The sequence below is a fragment of the Nicotiana sylvestris genome, chromosome 4 (genome assembly GCF_000393655.2).
Source record: "Nicotiana sylvestris chromosome 4, ASM39365v2, whole genome shotgun sequence".
In the NCBI taxonomy this organism is placed as follows: Eukaryota; Viridiplantae; Streptophyta; class Magnoliopsida; order Solanales; family Solanaceae; genus Nicotiana; species Nicotiana sylvestris.
In genome coordinates this window covers 63,144,346-63,159,817 of record NC_091060.1, presented here as the reverse complement: position 1 = coordinate 63,159,817, position 15,472 = coordinate 63,144,346, and the positions used below count along the sequence as shown (strand labels likewise).

At 38.2% G+C, this 15,472-nt stretch overlaps 2 protein-coding genes across 7 annotated transcripts; one reads left to right on the top strand and one right to left on the bottom strand.

Moving 5' to 3' along the window:
- The first annotated feature begins 475 nt into the window (after positions 1-475).
- On the top strand, positions 476-1,018 carry LOC138889609 (uncharacterized). Its single transcript, XM_070172940.1, has 2 exons — positions 476-783; positions 856-1,018. The coding sequence occupies exons 1-2, from the start codon at positions 476-478 to the stop codon at positions 1,016-1,018; spliced, it is 471 nt and encodes a 156-aa protein (XP_070029041.1).
- Positions 1,019-8,158: 7,140 nt separating this feature from the next.
- On the bottom strand, positions 8,159-14,387 carry LOC104245653 (protein WVD2-like 7). 6 transcript variants are annotated; one of them, XM_009801294.2, is made up of 8 exons: positions 14,243-14,387; positions 13,687-13,750; positions 12,835-13,484; positions 12,225-12,734; positions 12,034-12,098; positions 10,534-10,608; positions 9,588-9,681; positions 8,159-8,694 (listed from the first exon to the last, which is right to left on the bottom strand). In XM_009801294.2, exons 3-8 carry the CDS (start codon positions 13,477-13,479, stop codon positions 8,650-8,652), a joined length of 1,434 nt encoding a protein of 477 aa, XP_009799596.1. In that variant the 5' UTR covers positions 13,480-13,484; positions 13,687-13,750; positions 14,243-14,387; the 3' UTR covers positions 8,159-8,649. The 6 variants fall into 6 exon arrangements, with proteins under 6 accessions (XP_009799596.1, XP_009799591.1, XP_070028051.1 ...); XM_009801289.2 differs by having other exon boundaries at positions 12,835-13,479; XM_070171950.1 differs by lacking the exon at positions 14,243-14,387 and adding an exon at positions 14,079-14,159.
- Between the last annotated feature and the right edge of the window lie 1,085 nt (positions 14,388-15,472).

Sequence of the window (15,472 nt, the reverse complement as noted above, 5' to 3'; positions counted from 1 at the left end):
TGGAAACTCCTGATATTGTAGCGACTTATGAAGAGAACGATATTTTCAGGAGTGTCTTACGGGAATTGAAGAAGGTCCCAATCCCGATTCCTTGTTTATTCTTGAGGAAGCTGAGAAGCTCCTCAAACAAGTAAGTTTTGTCTTTCATTATTTCGGGTTTAATCTCTATCTTTCTGATTTTGACCTCCTTTTCTTGTGAGAAGGACGTGTTGCTTCACCGATGAGCATTTTTCAAATCTCGGACTGAGCTTGCCCGATGTGAAGCTGAGTTTAAGAAAGTCTCGAAAGAGGGGAAGATCGGCGATCTACGAGTTGAATTGACGAAGGCTTTCCATGAACAGGCCGAGTTCATTGAAAAGGTAATATAGTCTTCGAGGATCTGTAATGTACTTGTTTGTTTTGACAACTAATACTTTTAATTTTGCAGTTTCATCAGAAGGGAGAATTGGTGTTGTAGCTTCGGGAGTAGCTTAAGATGAAGGAGGCCGAGACCTTGGGGTGGAGGCAAGGCATGGACAATTTTATCTTTGAGAAGGAAACCCTTCGAGGGCAGTTGGCTTCACTCGAACTCCAGCTTCAAAGTGTGAATGAGGAGAGCCTATCTCGAGGCCGCAAAATCGAGGAGCTTAAAGCTATATCCGCTGCTGAGCTGGCCAAGGCCAAATCTGATGCTGAGGCAATTATGTCTTCGTACCAAGCCAATGCTGAAGCAGCTAATGCTCGGGCAAATGAGATCTTTTCTGCTGTAGAAGTCAAGCTATCAATTTCACTTGACCATGCTAGGTAACAATCACGGAGGCTAACCCTCGAGGAGGTACATGCTCGCGGCTTCGATCTCTCAGCCGATATTGAAAGGGCAAAGATTTTGGAAGAAAAGGCTACCGCTCTGCTTTCTGATGAGGATAATTCAGCTAGTGGCTCCGAGAGTGGAGAAAGCGAAGATGAAGTCCCCGAGTGTGAGGCTCTCGAAGGTGCGGCTCCTGAAGATGCAGCAGCCGAAGATATGACTCCGAAGTAGTTTTGGGTTTCCTTATTTTGTTTTTGTGAAAGTCTCCCTTGTGTAAATATCTCATGTAATCATCTTTTGGAAATACAAGGGGAATGTTTTATCTCACCTTTGGTTTACGTTGGATTTAATATTGTCTTTATTTATGGAATACTTTATTTTAATGATTAGTTCGAGAATTGGTTTGGGCTCGAGATATAATAAACCATTAGATCTTTATCGATAGATATAATAATCCTCGAGCTAAGTTTAAATCGATCCGATGTAAGCTCGGGGTATCGTGACTCTTGAGTCCGAATCGAAATGAGAGCGGAGTCTCGAACTATAAGTCTTTGGCCCATAAACATTTCGAAGTTGGTCCTTGGGCTCTTATATATCGGCCCTTAGGCTCTTTGAGTTGGCCCTTAGGCTCTTTATATTAGGCCAATTTGGCCTCTAGAATGGCTATATAATTTTTCCCTCATTTTGGCTAAAAGACTTAGTGAAAGTTTAGATATGCCCTAGCATATGCTTTTTTGTACCCGTTGGGTTTTTTGAAGGTTTGGCGTATCAAGAACTTGTTTGTGTACGAATAATCGAGTATCTCTTGAGGTTTTATCGAGGGCTGATGTTATCGAAGCCTCTAAATTACTCGAGGGCTGAATTTATTGAAGCCCATTAAATTGTTCGAGGGCTGAATTTATCGAAGCCTATTAAATTATTCGGGGGCTGAATTTATTGAAGCCCATTATCTTTTGCTTTTGCTGAGGGTAGCCTGATTTAACCGATTTTTGCAAAGTGTTTTAAGGCATTTAATTTATAGCGGAAGTCAGACGTCTTCGAGCCGCATTATTTTGGCCGTAGCCTTTTTATATGACTGTGGTCTTTTAATATGGTCGTTGCCTTTAGGTATGTTATTTGGACTTGTTTCCAGATAACCTTTCAAACTTGTCCAAAAAGTTAGTCCCCGAGTATATTGGGCTTGGACTTTATTTCGAGGGATGCCCCTTTGAGGTCTTATGAGTCCGAGTTTTCGATGATTCGGATGTACCGACTGTCGATGACAGTCCCCGAGTGTTCGGGGGTGCTTTTATGCTTTTGGCTCTTGAGTCGTTTCCCGTAGGATTATAAGTGTAGAGCTCGTATAATAGTAAACTTTTTGGAGATACAAAGTGTTTTTGATACTAACAGAAGGCTTCTTCAAATGATTGATACATGCGTACATGCTTTGCCGTCGAGGCTCGATTATTCTATATGGGCACGGTTCATCTGACCGTTTGGCCCATTACAAAGTTTTCCTATCAAGACCCTCTTTGGCGTGAAGTATTTTCCTTGAAAATATAACCTCCGAGGGTGATGCCCCCAGTATTCGAGGATTGTTAAAGATAAGCCTCGGATACTGTTGAGTTCTTCTTAGGTAGCACGTAGTTGTTGCCTCGTTAAAAACCTTGTTGGTAAAACCCATTTGGGACAAAATCCGATTTAAGGGAAAAAGAGTGCAACACATGCTTTAAAACCTAAGATCTTTGAGTAAATGATGATGCATTCGAGATCGTATGCCTTCGATAGCTTCGATCGAAAATCTATAAATGAGTTAGTTTTAAACTTAAATTGACAAAAAGATAAAATCATACCTGAGAAGTAGTATCGTTTGAGTAATGATATGTTCCAATTGTTTGGTAGTTATTCACTTTCCATTGTGCTAAGTTTGTAAGGTCCTTTACCGACAACTCCGGGGACTCGGTACGGTCCTTCCCAGTTCGGGCCCAGTTTCCCTTCATTTGGGTCTCGAGTATCGAGGGAGACTTTTCGAACAAGTGCTGCTTCTCGTCTTTCATCTACCTTCAGGGTGTGAAGCAAAGGCGGGCTCAGCGGATATCGCTTCAATTCTTCTAAGGCTTGTTGATATTTCGGGGTCCACGCAAAGTCTTTTTTCTTTTTGGGCAAAGAGAAGAGCTGGTGACTCCGATCCAACGACCTTGAAATGAATAGACCCAAGGCAACTATTTGCCCTGTTAGCCTTTGCTGGGCTTCCACACTATCCACGATTGTGATACCCTCCATAGCCTTGATTTCGGTACCTCAGTTTGACGCTATGAAGTCGAGGGACTTATCTGAGTCAACCTCGAAGGCACATTTCTCCGGGCTAAGCTTCATTTTGTATTTCCTCAAGATCACAAATGTTTCCTGCAAATGAACTAAATGGTCCTCTGTGCACAGGGACTTAACCAACATATCATTAATACAAATTTCGATTATTTTGTCTATTCGTTCTTCGAACATTTTGTTAACTAGGCATTGGTATGTAGCTCCTATATTTTTTCAGCCCGTAAGGCATCACGTTGTAACAATAGGTTCCCAATTTAATAATAATCGCAGTCTTTTCCTGGTCCTCCGGGTTCATCTGAATCGGATTGTACCCGGAGTAGTCATTGAGAAAAGTTAGGGTCTTGTGGCCAGCTGTGGTATTGATCATGCGATCGACGCTTGACAAGGGGAAATAGTCTTTTGGACATGTTCTATCCAAGTCCTTATAATCTATGCACATTCTAAGTTTGTTTCCCTTTTTAAGAACCATGTTGGTTAACCTCTCGGGGTACTTTACCTCCCGATTAGATCCTATTTTAAGAAGTTTGGTTACCTGTTGTGATGGCTATTTAGACGCTTGCTTACCTTTGGTGCTCGATTTTTCCGAGGTCAAGGGCTCTGGTATCGGTACCACTTCCTCTATCGCAAACATCTCTTTTGCAGTATGTTGCTCTCCGTAGACTGTTTTCACTCCTTCCTCCGTTAGGAAATTCATCATTTCTTGAAGAGTTGAAGGCACTGCCCTCATGTTGTGTATCCACGGTCTTCCGAGGCGTGCGTTATACCTTATGTCAGCTTCGATGACATGGAACTTCGTATCTTGTATGGTTCCGGCTGCGTTTACTGGCAAGATGATTTCTCTCTTTGTTGTTTCGCTTGCCATGTTAAAGCCATTCAGTACTTGGGATGCAGGTACAATCTGATCTTGCAGGCCGAGTTGTTCCATGACCCTCGATCTGATTATATTTTCTGAGATACCTAGATCCACTAAAACTCGTTTAATTTGAATTTTATTTAAAAGGATAGAGATTACCAGGGCGTCGTTATGAGGATGAGATATGCCTTCTGCTTCCTCGTCATAAAATGATAAGGTGTCCTCGGGCACATAACTTCGAGTCCATTTTTCTCTTGTAATTGATACCTTGGTGCATTTGAATATAGGTTGTTGGGGGACATCGACTTCGCCAACGATCATGAGGATTAAGAGTTGTGGTTTTTCTTGCTCATTTTCCTTGCATCTCTTTCTCTGAGGTGATTCTTAGCCCGATCACTTAGGAATTATAGAAGGTGGCCCTCGTTAAACAAACGAGCCACTTCTTCCCTCAACTGTCTGCAATCTTCTGTTCGATGACCATGTGTGCCATGATACTTGCACATCAAATTCGGGTTCCTTTGAGAAGGATCGGTCTGTATTGACCTGAGCCACTTGGTGTCTTTGATTCTCCCAATAGTTGAGACAATCCCCGACGCATCTATGCTGAAGTTATATTCTGATAATCAAGGAGCCTCTGCGGGGTCGGTATGTTTATTGAACCCACTCTTAGTCATGATTCTATGAGAACTTCGACCTCTATCGTTTCTCTGATCGTTCCTAGGAGTGTTACGGCTCGGGCCGTTGTTTCTTCGTTCCGCATATGGTTGCTACCCTTTTTTGTTGAATCTCGATTCCCGGTCTGTGTCCCTCGGGGGCTTAGCTGTGAATCTGTTAGGATGAACTGAACCCGAGGGAGCTCCCAATTGGTCGTCCTCGACCCTGATTTTTTACTGGTAGTGATTGTGCACATCCAACCATGTCACAACTGGATATTCGATCAAGTTCTGCTTCAACTGCCGAGACACAATCGAGCTCCTTTCATTCAGACCCCGCATAAAGGCCTGTACTACCCAGTCATCGGAGACAGGTGGTAATTATATTCTTTCCATCTGAAAACGAGTCACGAACTCCCTTAGTATCTCGTCGTTCCTTTGCTTTATTTTGAAGACATCCGATTTTCTCGTGGCTACCTTTATGGCCCCAACATGTGCTTTCACAAGGGCATCTACTAGCATATCAAATGAATCAATAGAGTTAGGAGCTAAGTTGTGATACCAAATCATGGCTCCCTTTGATAGTGTTTCCCCAAATATTTTCAACAAAACTGACTCGATTTCATCGTCATTCAAGTCATTTCCTTTAATCCCACAAGTGTACGAAGTTATATGCCCGTTAGGGTCGGCTATCCTGTTATATTTGGGTATATTGGGCATGCAAAACTTCTTGGGAATGGGCATCGGAGAAGCACTCGGGGGGAATGGGTTTTTATGAACTTTTTGGCGTCTAGACCTTTCAAAACTAGAGGTGCCCCCGGTATCTGGTCTACCCGGGAGTTACAAGTTTTCAACTTCTTGTTATTGTCTTCAATTTTCCTCGAGCATTCTCATAATCGTGGGGTTAGTCCCCGGGTCATTTTCATCGGTCCTTTCCAATGCTAGTTCAGTATGCCGACTGTTTACTAGTTCGGCTGTGTTTGGAGTTCTATTCTGACTCTGAAGTTCAGCGATGGCGATTTGCTGAGCCTGTAGCATCTCGAATATCACTTAGATGCTGACTCCCCCTTTCTTCTATTCCTTGTATTCTTTGGCCACCGGGCCGGGCTTCTCTATATATATTTCCTTTGGGGTCCGCACCTAGATGTGCATTCAAAGCAATATGAGAACTAACATCCACATGTTCCACATTTGGCACTTCCCCTGGGTTTATCGGTAGTACACCAACTCCTGTGTTCCTGTTTTCCCCAAGACCTTCGTTGTCATGAATGGGTGTGTTTTGTGAGCTAGACATGTTTTAGCCTGAGAATCAAAAAATCTTTGACAAGAAAAAGTATAAAGATAACTTGTGTAACAAGAATCAGTAAGAAAATAATCACTATTATCTTTAGCCCCACGGTGGGCGCCAAACTGTTTACCTCGAAAATGCGAGTAACAATTAAATTTGATTAGTGATTTTAAAGATACGTGATTTGGTTCAATACCAATTAATAATCAAAAGATATGGGGTAGAGATGAAAGATAGAAGTGAATCAAACTAATATTACTTAGCAGCTGTGACCCCGAGCTTAGTGACCTCGAGGTGGTTTAGGGCAGTGGGAACAATTAAGTAATAAAAATATCGTAAGAACAATGGAGCTAAAGGACAATGCTGATGAACAATAGGCGTAAAAGGAAAGAGTATATTCTTTTCTCAGTGATGATAAGATGTCTTACAAATAATTAGAGTCCCCTTTATATAATAGGGGAGCCCTAAATAAGGAATATTTCTATTTACAGTAAGGAATATTGTTGGTACAGTTGTCTAACCGCCTAGTACGGAATCGTGCAATAATATTCCGAGATTGCGCTGTGACTTTGGGGACGTGGCAGGAATCTAACTTGTTCTGGTACAAATCCATAACGGGACTATTTTGAGGTCGAGCACACTCGACCTCGGTATGCATCATGCTCTGCGTTCGAACTCGGGTTTGGTCCTTCGAGCTCGACTTGGTCTTACTTGGACTAGGAATTCGGACGACCTCTCAAGTATATAGATCGAAGGCATTCGATCTCGACCGTATACACACTCCAAAAAGTAGCAAGGTTTTAATCTTAAAGAGGTAAGATTCATACTCAATACTTTAATACAAGTATGAGATGGTATTTAGGGAGTATTATGAAGTAAGGGCAACCCTTTAACTAAAGAATAATACTATTTCTTGAAATGTGTAATTGTGAACTAGGTTTTCTAACAAATAAGAAGATGAATAATGCTAGATTGAGTTGAATGGTGTAGTTTGGAGTTTCTAGTAAATGGCTTAGAGATTCATAATACTTAAAATGGAGGAACTAGGATTGAAATACCATAAATAGAACCCCACATGAGAGAATGAATATTTTCATTACTTAGACTGGAACTATCAAAGTTTGAATGAGAAGTTGGTAACCATCGGTTGGTGGATAGTAATCGCACTGACATCGGTTCCTTAGCCTTACGTCGCCCTTCCAAGAAATCTCAAGAAGGCGTCGTGTAACAGTAATTGTACACACACACAGATGGTTCTTTTTATGCTTTATGACTTTATCACATGACTATTATGTATTTGTTGAACTATGAAACTGTAGAGGTTATAGCAAGTATCATTTATAATTCTTGCTTCTTTTACCTCGCCGAGGTTAGTTATGATATTTGTTGAGTACATTGGGTCGATTGTACTTATGCTACACTCTGCACTTAACTGTGTTGATCCAGGTGTCGGGACCAAATCATCAGTAGCGGGGTTGCTATAGAGCTGAGCATCGAGAGACGAGGTAGAGTTGCATTTTCGTCCGCAGTCTTAGCATCTCTTTTCTTATGTACCATTGTCTCTATTTCAGACAATATTGTATTTGGTCCTTTCACACTTGTATTTCTATATTAGAGCTCATGACTCTGTATTTATCAGTTTTTGGGGAATTTATCATGTATTAGCGGTATTGTGCTATATTAGATTTCAAACTCATGTTATTTTTGTCTTTTTTGCTTTTATGGTTTATTGTTGTTATGCCCGACTTGCCTAGCAAGTGTGTTAAATGCCATCATGACTGGTTGGGTTTCGGATCGTGACAACGTTGATAGATATCCTTTTCTCTCATTTTAACAAACTAAGTACTGATAAACAATTTCTTACTAAACACACCAACTACTTACTATCAATTTCATGTTACACAAATTCAGATGTTTATTTAATAAATAAAAATCAATTTCAGCCCTTGCTGCTAATCAACTAGTTTTAATCAACTAAACCAAACGAGCTCTAAATCAAGTAAACAATCCAATTTACCATTTTGATTTAGATGAAAGATGTAGCTTTAAGTTTATAAATGAGCTTAATGATTAGCTATTTTATATTAAATCTAAATATTTTCCATTTCATAAGAAGTAACTAATCCATTTATAACTTTTCTTTAATAATTAATCGCTTTCTGGTTATATTTACCGTTGAGTACCACCATCTTCATGTTATATTAATCCATTGCTCTTGCCAATCAAATCTAGATTTCCATATCTAAATAAACCTAGTATACGAGAATAAGTGGCGACTGTAGCTTCAATCTCCTTCACTATTTTAATATGGTAAGATTGCATAGGGACGTGGATTACTTCTCACTCCATTATACATTAAGTTTAAGCCATCTACATTCCTAAACTCGATACTACAACATATCCTAACAATTATAGATATCACTTTCCAGATACACTTTTATACACATTCTACTATATGATGTACTGCTACTCTACTCAATGTCTTAACCAGGGAGGTTCGAGTTTAAACTATGTAAAAGAACAAGATAGTCAATTCGGTAGTCCAGCACAGTATAAATACACCAGAAATACGAGAATATAGACTGCTGGCCTGGCAGTTCCAGAAGATGATATCTCTTGCTCTTGCCTAAGCACGCTCAACCTTCAGACGTTTCTTCTTCATGCAAGAATAACTCATCCGGGGGAGCATTTCATCTACCAAAGTGCCGTGCTGATGCTGAAGGTCGTGTTTTCAGCCTACTAGAGATATATGCCAACAACTTCACCTATTTGATCCAGGACGGTGGATCTTAGCTTTGGTAGCATCCTGCATAGTTGAAACATCAAATTGAGCTTAACAAATAGACGAATTAAAATAGATAAAAGAAAGGACTCTCCCACTCCAGTCGCATAGAAGACCTTAGGCATGATGGGTGATTGGGCCTCAGACACATTGTATGTTGCCGCCTATACAATAGCCGCAAAAAGTGAAATTTGTCCGACGGTTTTAATATACCTTCCTATACCAAGTTATATATGATTTGTTATACAGCTAGGACAATGCAAGAGTTCCTAGTAGCAGTTCCATTTAACTAATTTGCTTGTCAATGGTGAAATCAGTGTTGTCAGAGGCGCGCTTAAGCCCTGAAGCAAGGCTCAAAACGTGTTGAGCGCTTTGCCTCGCGTAGCGGGCGCTTCAGTGTTGTCATCAAATAAATACATATATATTTGTATTTTTTCTCCATTTGCGCCTTTCTTCATTAAAGCACTCGCTTTATTTGCGCTTTGCGCTTAAAGCCCCAATGGACCTTAGAGCTTTTTTGCGCTTTTCCCTTTTGATAACACTGGGTGAAATTCAAAATTTAACTGTAAACTGAATAGTTTACAATACAATTTTTAGAGGATTGAATTTGACTAGCGGAGAGCATAACAAAGAAGATTGTTGCAATATTGATGATAATAAAGAACCCTCGAAAGAAGTGGTTAGAGTGAGCTTCTTGGGAGGGGGAAAAAGAAGGGGAAAAATTTTAAGTGTGAAGATGAGTCGTTTGTTTCGGAAAACTTGCCTCAGGGGTGAAAACATTTATCCAACTAAAGATGTATTACAGCATATTATTTGGATACCTAAATACTTGGGAAAAAATAAAGAAAGGGGAGTATGTTGGCTAACTTGAAGAAAAGAAAGTAGGATGCAAAACCAAGGTTGGAATTAGCTAATACCTCCTTCAATTTATCGGTTGATCTATCAGTTCGTTGGCCAGCAGGTCTGACAGTGTTCACCTTTTTCCTCTCTATAACAGCATCTTTAGGCGCCCTGCTCCAAACCAACCATTAAAAGTATTAACTTCTAAAACAATGCTGTTTAATCAGACTCTATGTTTCAGACCATAGCGGGATATGACATTAATGAGGACAGCTATAAGTAGTTGAAAGCATGTAGCTAAATCTTTCTCTAAACAGCGCTACACATGCAGGCAGTCTCAGTCAGTGTGTTGGCAGGGTTACTTCAAGAATTAACTATGTTTGTTTATTCAAAGGATTCAGAGCAGGATCCTATGTATTTTAGACTTCAGAGCAAATGGGAAAAATACATGAAGTTTTGTTCAGAAATTGTCAATTAGTTGAATCACCAAAGAACTATAGAAGCATACTTGTCTGAGAACTAGACACACATTCATTATTCTTTTTTTTTTTTTTTTCAATTATTCCACACTACGAATCTTCCTAAATAACAAAGATCTCCTGCAATCAGGTTATGGGGTCAATTCCAGAAAACTCCTCCTGGCAACCGAAGTGCTATTGGAGTTGTTCCCATCTACAACTCCTGTTTTTCTTTCTAATTTTGGGTTGGGGTTTTATTATTTAAAATTAAATTAAAGATCAGAGGCTTTGGTGCTAATGGAAGATTGAGGAATTACTTTTAAAAAGAGATAAAAGAATAGGTCCCGAGAAACCATCATTCACCACAGTTTAAACTTGAACTTCAGATAACAACAAAGACCTTCCACCATCCAAATAAAACACATAGAGAGGCAGAGATCACCATCTATATTTTGTTCCAGAAAAGAAAAAAGAATTATGCAAATGGCTAAGGTCCAATGTACTCCTCATTTAGCATAGTCAATTAACCTGATCACAATTCAGAAAAGAATGTCAGAGATCTTACCTAGATGACAGAGAGTTTGATCTAGTCCCTGGTTCACCTTTTTGAGTGATAACCTTATCTGGTGTCTTCCTTAACCTGTCCTTCAATCAAACAGTTATTGCCATGTTTCAATGAATTCCCAAATTAGCACACACCATAACACTACATCAAATTGAGAAAGCATTTTATATTTCTTTTGCAAATATACTTCATTCTGCAGTCAAAAATTAGACAAATCAAGGCAGATGTAAAAGTTGCACATTTAAATCAAGAAAAGGAAAAGACATACTGCTAAAATTGATCTGAAGTCAACTAGATGAGGATAAAAAATGCAGTACTGGATCCTCAATTACATTCTTGGGGCCGCAATGAAGCCATTAAGAGCGAGAATACGGCCAAACAAGCGGTAAACATAGTTATATGATATTATAAACATAGATCCTCAACTACATTCTGGTCTCTCAATCACAACCCCACTCGCATAGAATCGTCACCTGTCCACCCACATAGCCTTCATTTCTAGACAGCTAATCTGCACATGATAAGAGAAAACTTTCTATGTTCCACAGAAAGGGACATGTTCTGAAGACACTTCTCTTCATTGTTCATTTGTCAAAGGAAACCCCACCACGGCTTAAAGTGGTCTTCCTCCTGACAAGGCAGATTTGGTCCATATTTCTTCACATTTATGGAGTCCAATGGGTCATGCCTGAAGTATCAAGCTTGCTCTATGCTGCTGGTATAAACAGATCTTTTCTAATGGAAGCAGACAGTTGTGGAATGTTGTTCCTAATTGCATATTCAGCTGGCTGGAGAGAGATAGTAGGTTCTTCGACGATAATAGGGACAACATTTCAACTGTAAAAGCTAGATGTTTAAAAAGTCTTGTCTGTGGAGTAAGAAGAGTATTTTTTCCGACTTAGCCTCACTGTTAGATCTTCTGCAGTTCTTCAATCTAAAGAAGGATGCTCGCCTTTCAATTGGTACTACTTCTACCTTTTCATCTATAAAAAAAAAAAGGCGGTCCTCCTCCTGATCCTCCCCAACAACAGTAGAAAAGGCGTCATTTGATGGCATTTGTGTCTGATACCCAAGGACGATTTCCCTATTGATCATCAATGACTCATGAGGTAACAGGCACACAACATGGAGTATTCTTGGCAAAGATTCTGACAGTGTGGGAAAAGGATAGTTACCTCCACATCTTATTGAAGTCCATTTCTTGTCTTTGTCTATTCGAAATTTTATGAAGATTAGGGTAGATATGATTTCCATTATTCAATATTTGGATGGAGGAGAGGTATCAATTCTATGTGACCGTACTATGGCATGTAAGACCAAATTTCATAGAAAATTCTCGGGCAACCTTTTGAAATGCATGAGTAATACTCAGTTTTCATTATCCATCTTTAGACTAATATACGTAGATACACGAGGATACCAAAAAAGTTTTAGGTAAGAGCTCAAAGAACTAGCATGTGTTGCTTGCACTTGCAGTTGAAAGAAAGCAATCGATATTACCTTTCAACCTCCTTTCTAGGAGTCAAAGAAGTTGAAATCTTTTGCTCTGATCTCTTAGACGATACCTGTCCAAACAAGACCAGAAGCTGCACATTATTGATAAGAAATATAATTGGGTAGAACGAAGACGACAGAACAAATATGTAGAGACAATAGAATTCTTTAAGAATGAACCTATTTGAATAATCAACCTGCTTTGATCCACTATATTTCATATCCAGATCAGGTTTTTCTTGGTTGAAACTGTTTTGAAATGCTTTAAATGCTTGTTTGACAATGTCCTTATCCCCCATTGTCTCCATGATCAAAGATTTTCTCATTGTAGTATTAGAAGCTGTAGAATTTGGTGGACCAAGACTGAGAGACATGTGCAATGATGACGGACCTACCCTCCTTTTCTCAAGAGTGGGAGCATTTTTGCTCCTTTGCAATGTTGAACCATTCAACTTTTTGTTCGAGGATTGAGAAGGCAATATGAATGATCTAGAAAGTACTTTATTGGTTTGTGCCGCAGGAGTATTGCTGCTTCGTTGATACGACACCCCATTCACCTTCTTCATTGATGGTTGAGATGAAGAAGTAACGTTGGTCGTCCATATCGGTTTTGATGTTGGAGTGGAAATTCTTGAAGATTTTGTCACAGGTGATACAATTTTTTTCTTTGTTCCAGCTGATATCCTATCCTCTATCGTTGGATGTACCTAAACACGAACAAGAAACAATTGATAACAGGAAATGGAAACTTGAACAGTCCACAGATAATTACTAACACCATAGCGAGAGAAGTGCCAAAAGTTTCACCTTTCGAGCTGAATTCTTCAGATTTGGTTTAGGGGTTTTGGCTTTTTTAGCAGAGGAGTTTTTTGCCTCATTATCCACTGGTCGAATCTCTTTCGGATTATCTTGAGGTCCTCTTTCAGAACTCTGTTGTTCAACCTTAGGAACCTCTCCATTGTCACTTGTTTCCAAGATTGTGCCTTCCTTAGCTTTGACATCTAACAAGCTATTCACCTCCATATTAACAGAAGCATCCTCTTTTGGCTCATCAACAGAATCACTATTATTCACATCAGTTCTTGTCATTTCCTCTTCACCTTCTGTAGCAGATCTCTCACAATCAAACTGACCATCAGACACCTCTGTGCTTTCTCTATAATCTTGAAATTGGGATTCATCCAATATTGTAGGTAGAGATTCAATTTGCTTTTCTTGCTCCAATTGTTGCTTTTCTTGCTCCATTTTCTGAGCAGCAATCTTCTTGTAATGTGCTTCAAAATAGGCCTTCTTTTGAGCTACTGAACCAAGTGTTTTACACTTGTCAATTTCTTCAAGATACTTGTTTGGTGAGAAAGATGACCATTTCTCCCAAGAAAGTGCATCATTCTCATACTTTCCAAATGAAACTGATACTTCAAGTGTAGGACTTGACCCATTTGACTCACCCATCTGTTCTTCAATAAATAATTCATACTTTAACAATAATTTCAGACAAGAAATCAAAAATGACAACTCAGTAAGATTTTTAAAAAAAAAATCTTAAATCTCCAATAATGAGGGAAAATGAATCAATAATCACCAACAAACAGAAATTACTATCAGAAATAAATTAAAATGGGCCACTTCCAAATGATAAAAAGAGCCTAAAATATTTACCTTGGTCTCAACAAGTGGAGTTTCTACAATGGATTCACCCTAGATACAATGTGCAAAACATAGCCTGAAAAAAAGAATGGGCAATTCAGCAACTCTGAAAAGAAGGAGATCAAAGTAATAAAGACAGAAAGAAGAGTAAGACATTTGCAACCAGTCAATGCATGCCCATGTGCTGTATTTTCTACTAACCCCTGTTGCTTTATTTACATATAAATATTATATTATTACATTTATTTATTATTTCAGAAAAATAAAAAATTATCAGTTTTCCGGGTCTTCTGGAAACTGCTAAGAAATCATAACCATAATCAGCAAGAGAAATATTTGAAAAGGAAGCAAGAAACAAACACTAAAAGTTGCTTAAACTTCTAATACAAGTACAAAAGTTGTACCATCTTTTTACATCAAAAAGTTGAAAAGTTGCAATCTTATCAAATATTTAATGGGTCATGAAGGGGCTTGCTTAATTGTTGAAAATCATAAAGATTTTAGTCAACATAATGACAAATCATATGATAAAATCAAGAAAGTGATTTTTTTTAAATTGGGTCCTTACCTAAAATACTTTTTAGTTCAAAGACAAGAAAGTGACAGGCGAACCAAAGATAATGAAGAGATCGGTTACAAGAAGAGTTGAAGTCATATAGAGAAGGTATAAACAAAGGACCACTGAGAAATAAACAAGTACAGAAGTAACACAACAGTGCAAACGAACAGAGTGAGAAAGTTTTTTTTTCTTTCTAAGATTAATAATGGAGACGACATGGGACACGTGTGGTCCCTCCCTTATATTAATTTGTTGAACTAATAAATAACGTAACCGTTAAAAATCGTGAAATTTTTGAGGTTAAAACTGCATCATACTTCTCTTTTATTTTTTTAGTTAATAGCTAAAATTTCCCTAAATTATCACTAGATTTTTATCATTTTTTTTTACTTAAACTATATTTTCTTTTATATTAAAATCCCCTCGTTACATTCTTGAAGGTGTGTCTCACACACGTTGCTAATTATATAAAAAAAACGTGTCATGTGACACTACACGTGGCTATTTAACTCAACTTAAAAATTTCCTTATTTAATTGTCGGTTACCTAATAAAACAATCTGGTGTCTCGAAAATCCCTGAACTATATTTTCCTATATATATATATATATATATTAAAATCTCATGTTCAATCTCAGAGGTGTATTTGTCTAACTATATTAACTTATTGTTTGTACTAAGTTTTGTATGTAGTTTACTCATGATGTATTTCTCTTGGATGATTGATTAATTCAATGAGTTTTGGCCAAATTAATATCTAATGTAATGTGTTAATTGTATGTTTAATTATGATTGCGGTTTATGTTAGACTCCAATTGAATAAGTCGTTATTTACATTTACTATACTGCACATTAACAAAACAAATGAAGGTGTTGCATCTCTGAATAATTATCTTATATTACATAAATAAGATTACACAAAAATATTCGCAAATAAGAAATCAATCGGCCAGTAATTACATTTTCTAATTCTAGATTATACAAACAAGGTTCAAGAGACTCGATTTTATTCTTTACAAGGTGTTGAATTTAATAAGAAGATTTAAATTAAAGTTCTTTCAACAATATATGTAAGACATGAAAGGAGACTAAAACAAGACCGGAAATAAATTATTGCAGAGGAAATAAGAGAGGGAGATTTTTTTTAGAAGGGAACCCATACGAAGAACTGAAGAAAAAAGATAAAAAAAAATGAAGAAGAAAATAAATAATACGAAAGAAAGGTTTTAAAAAAAGGAAG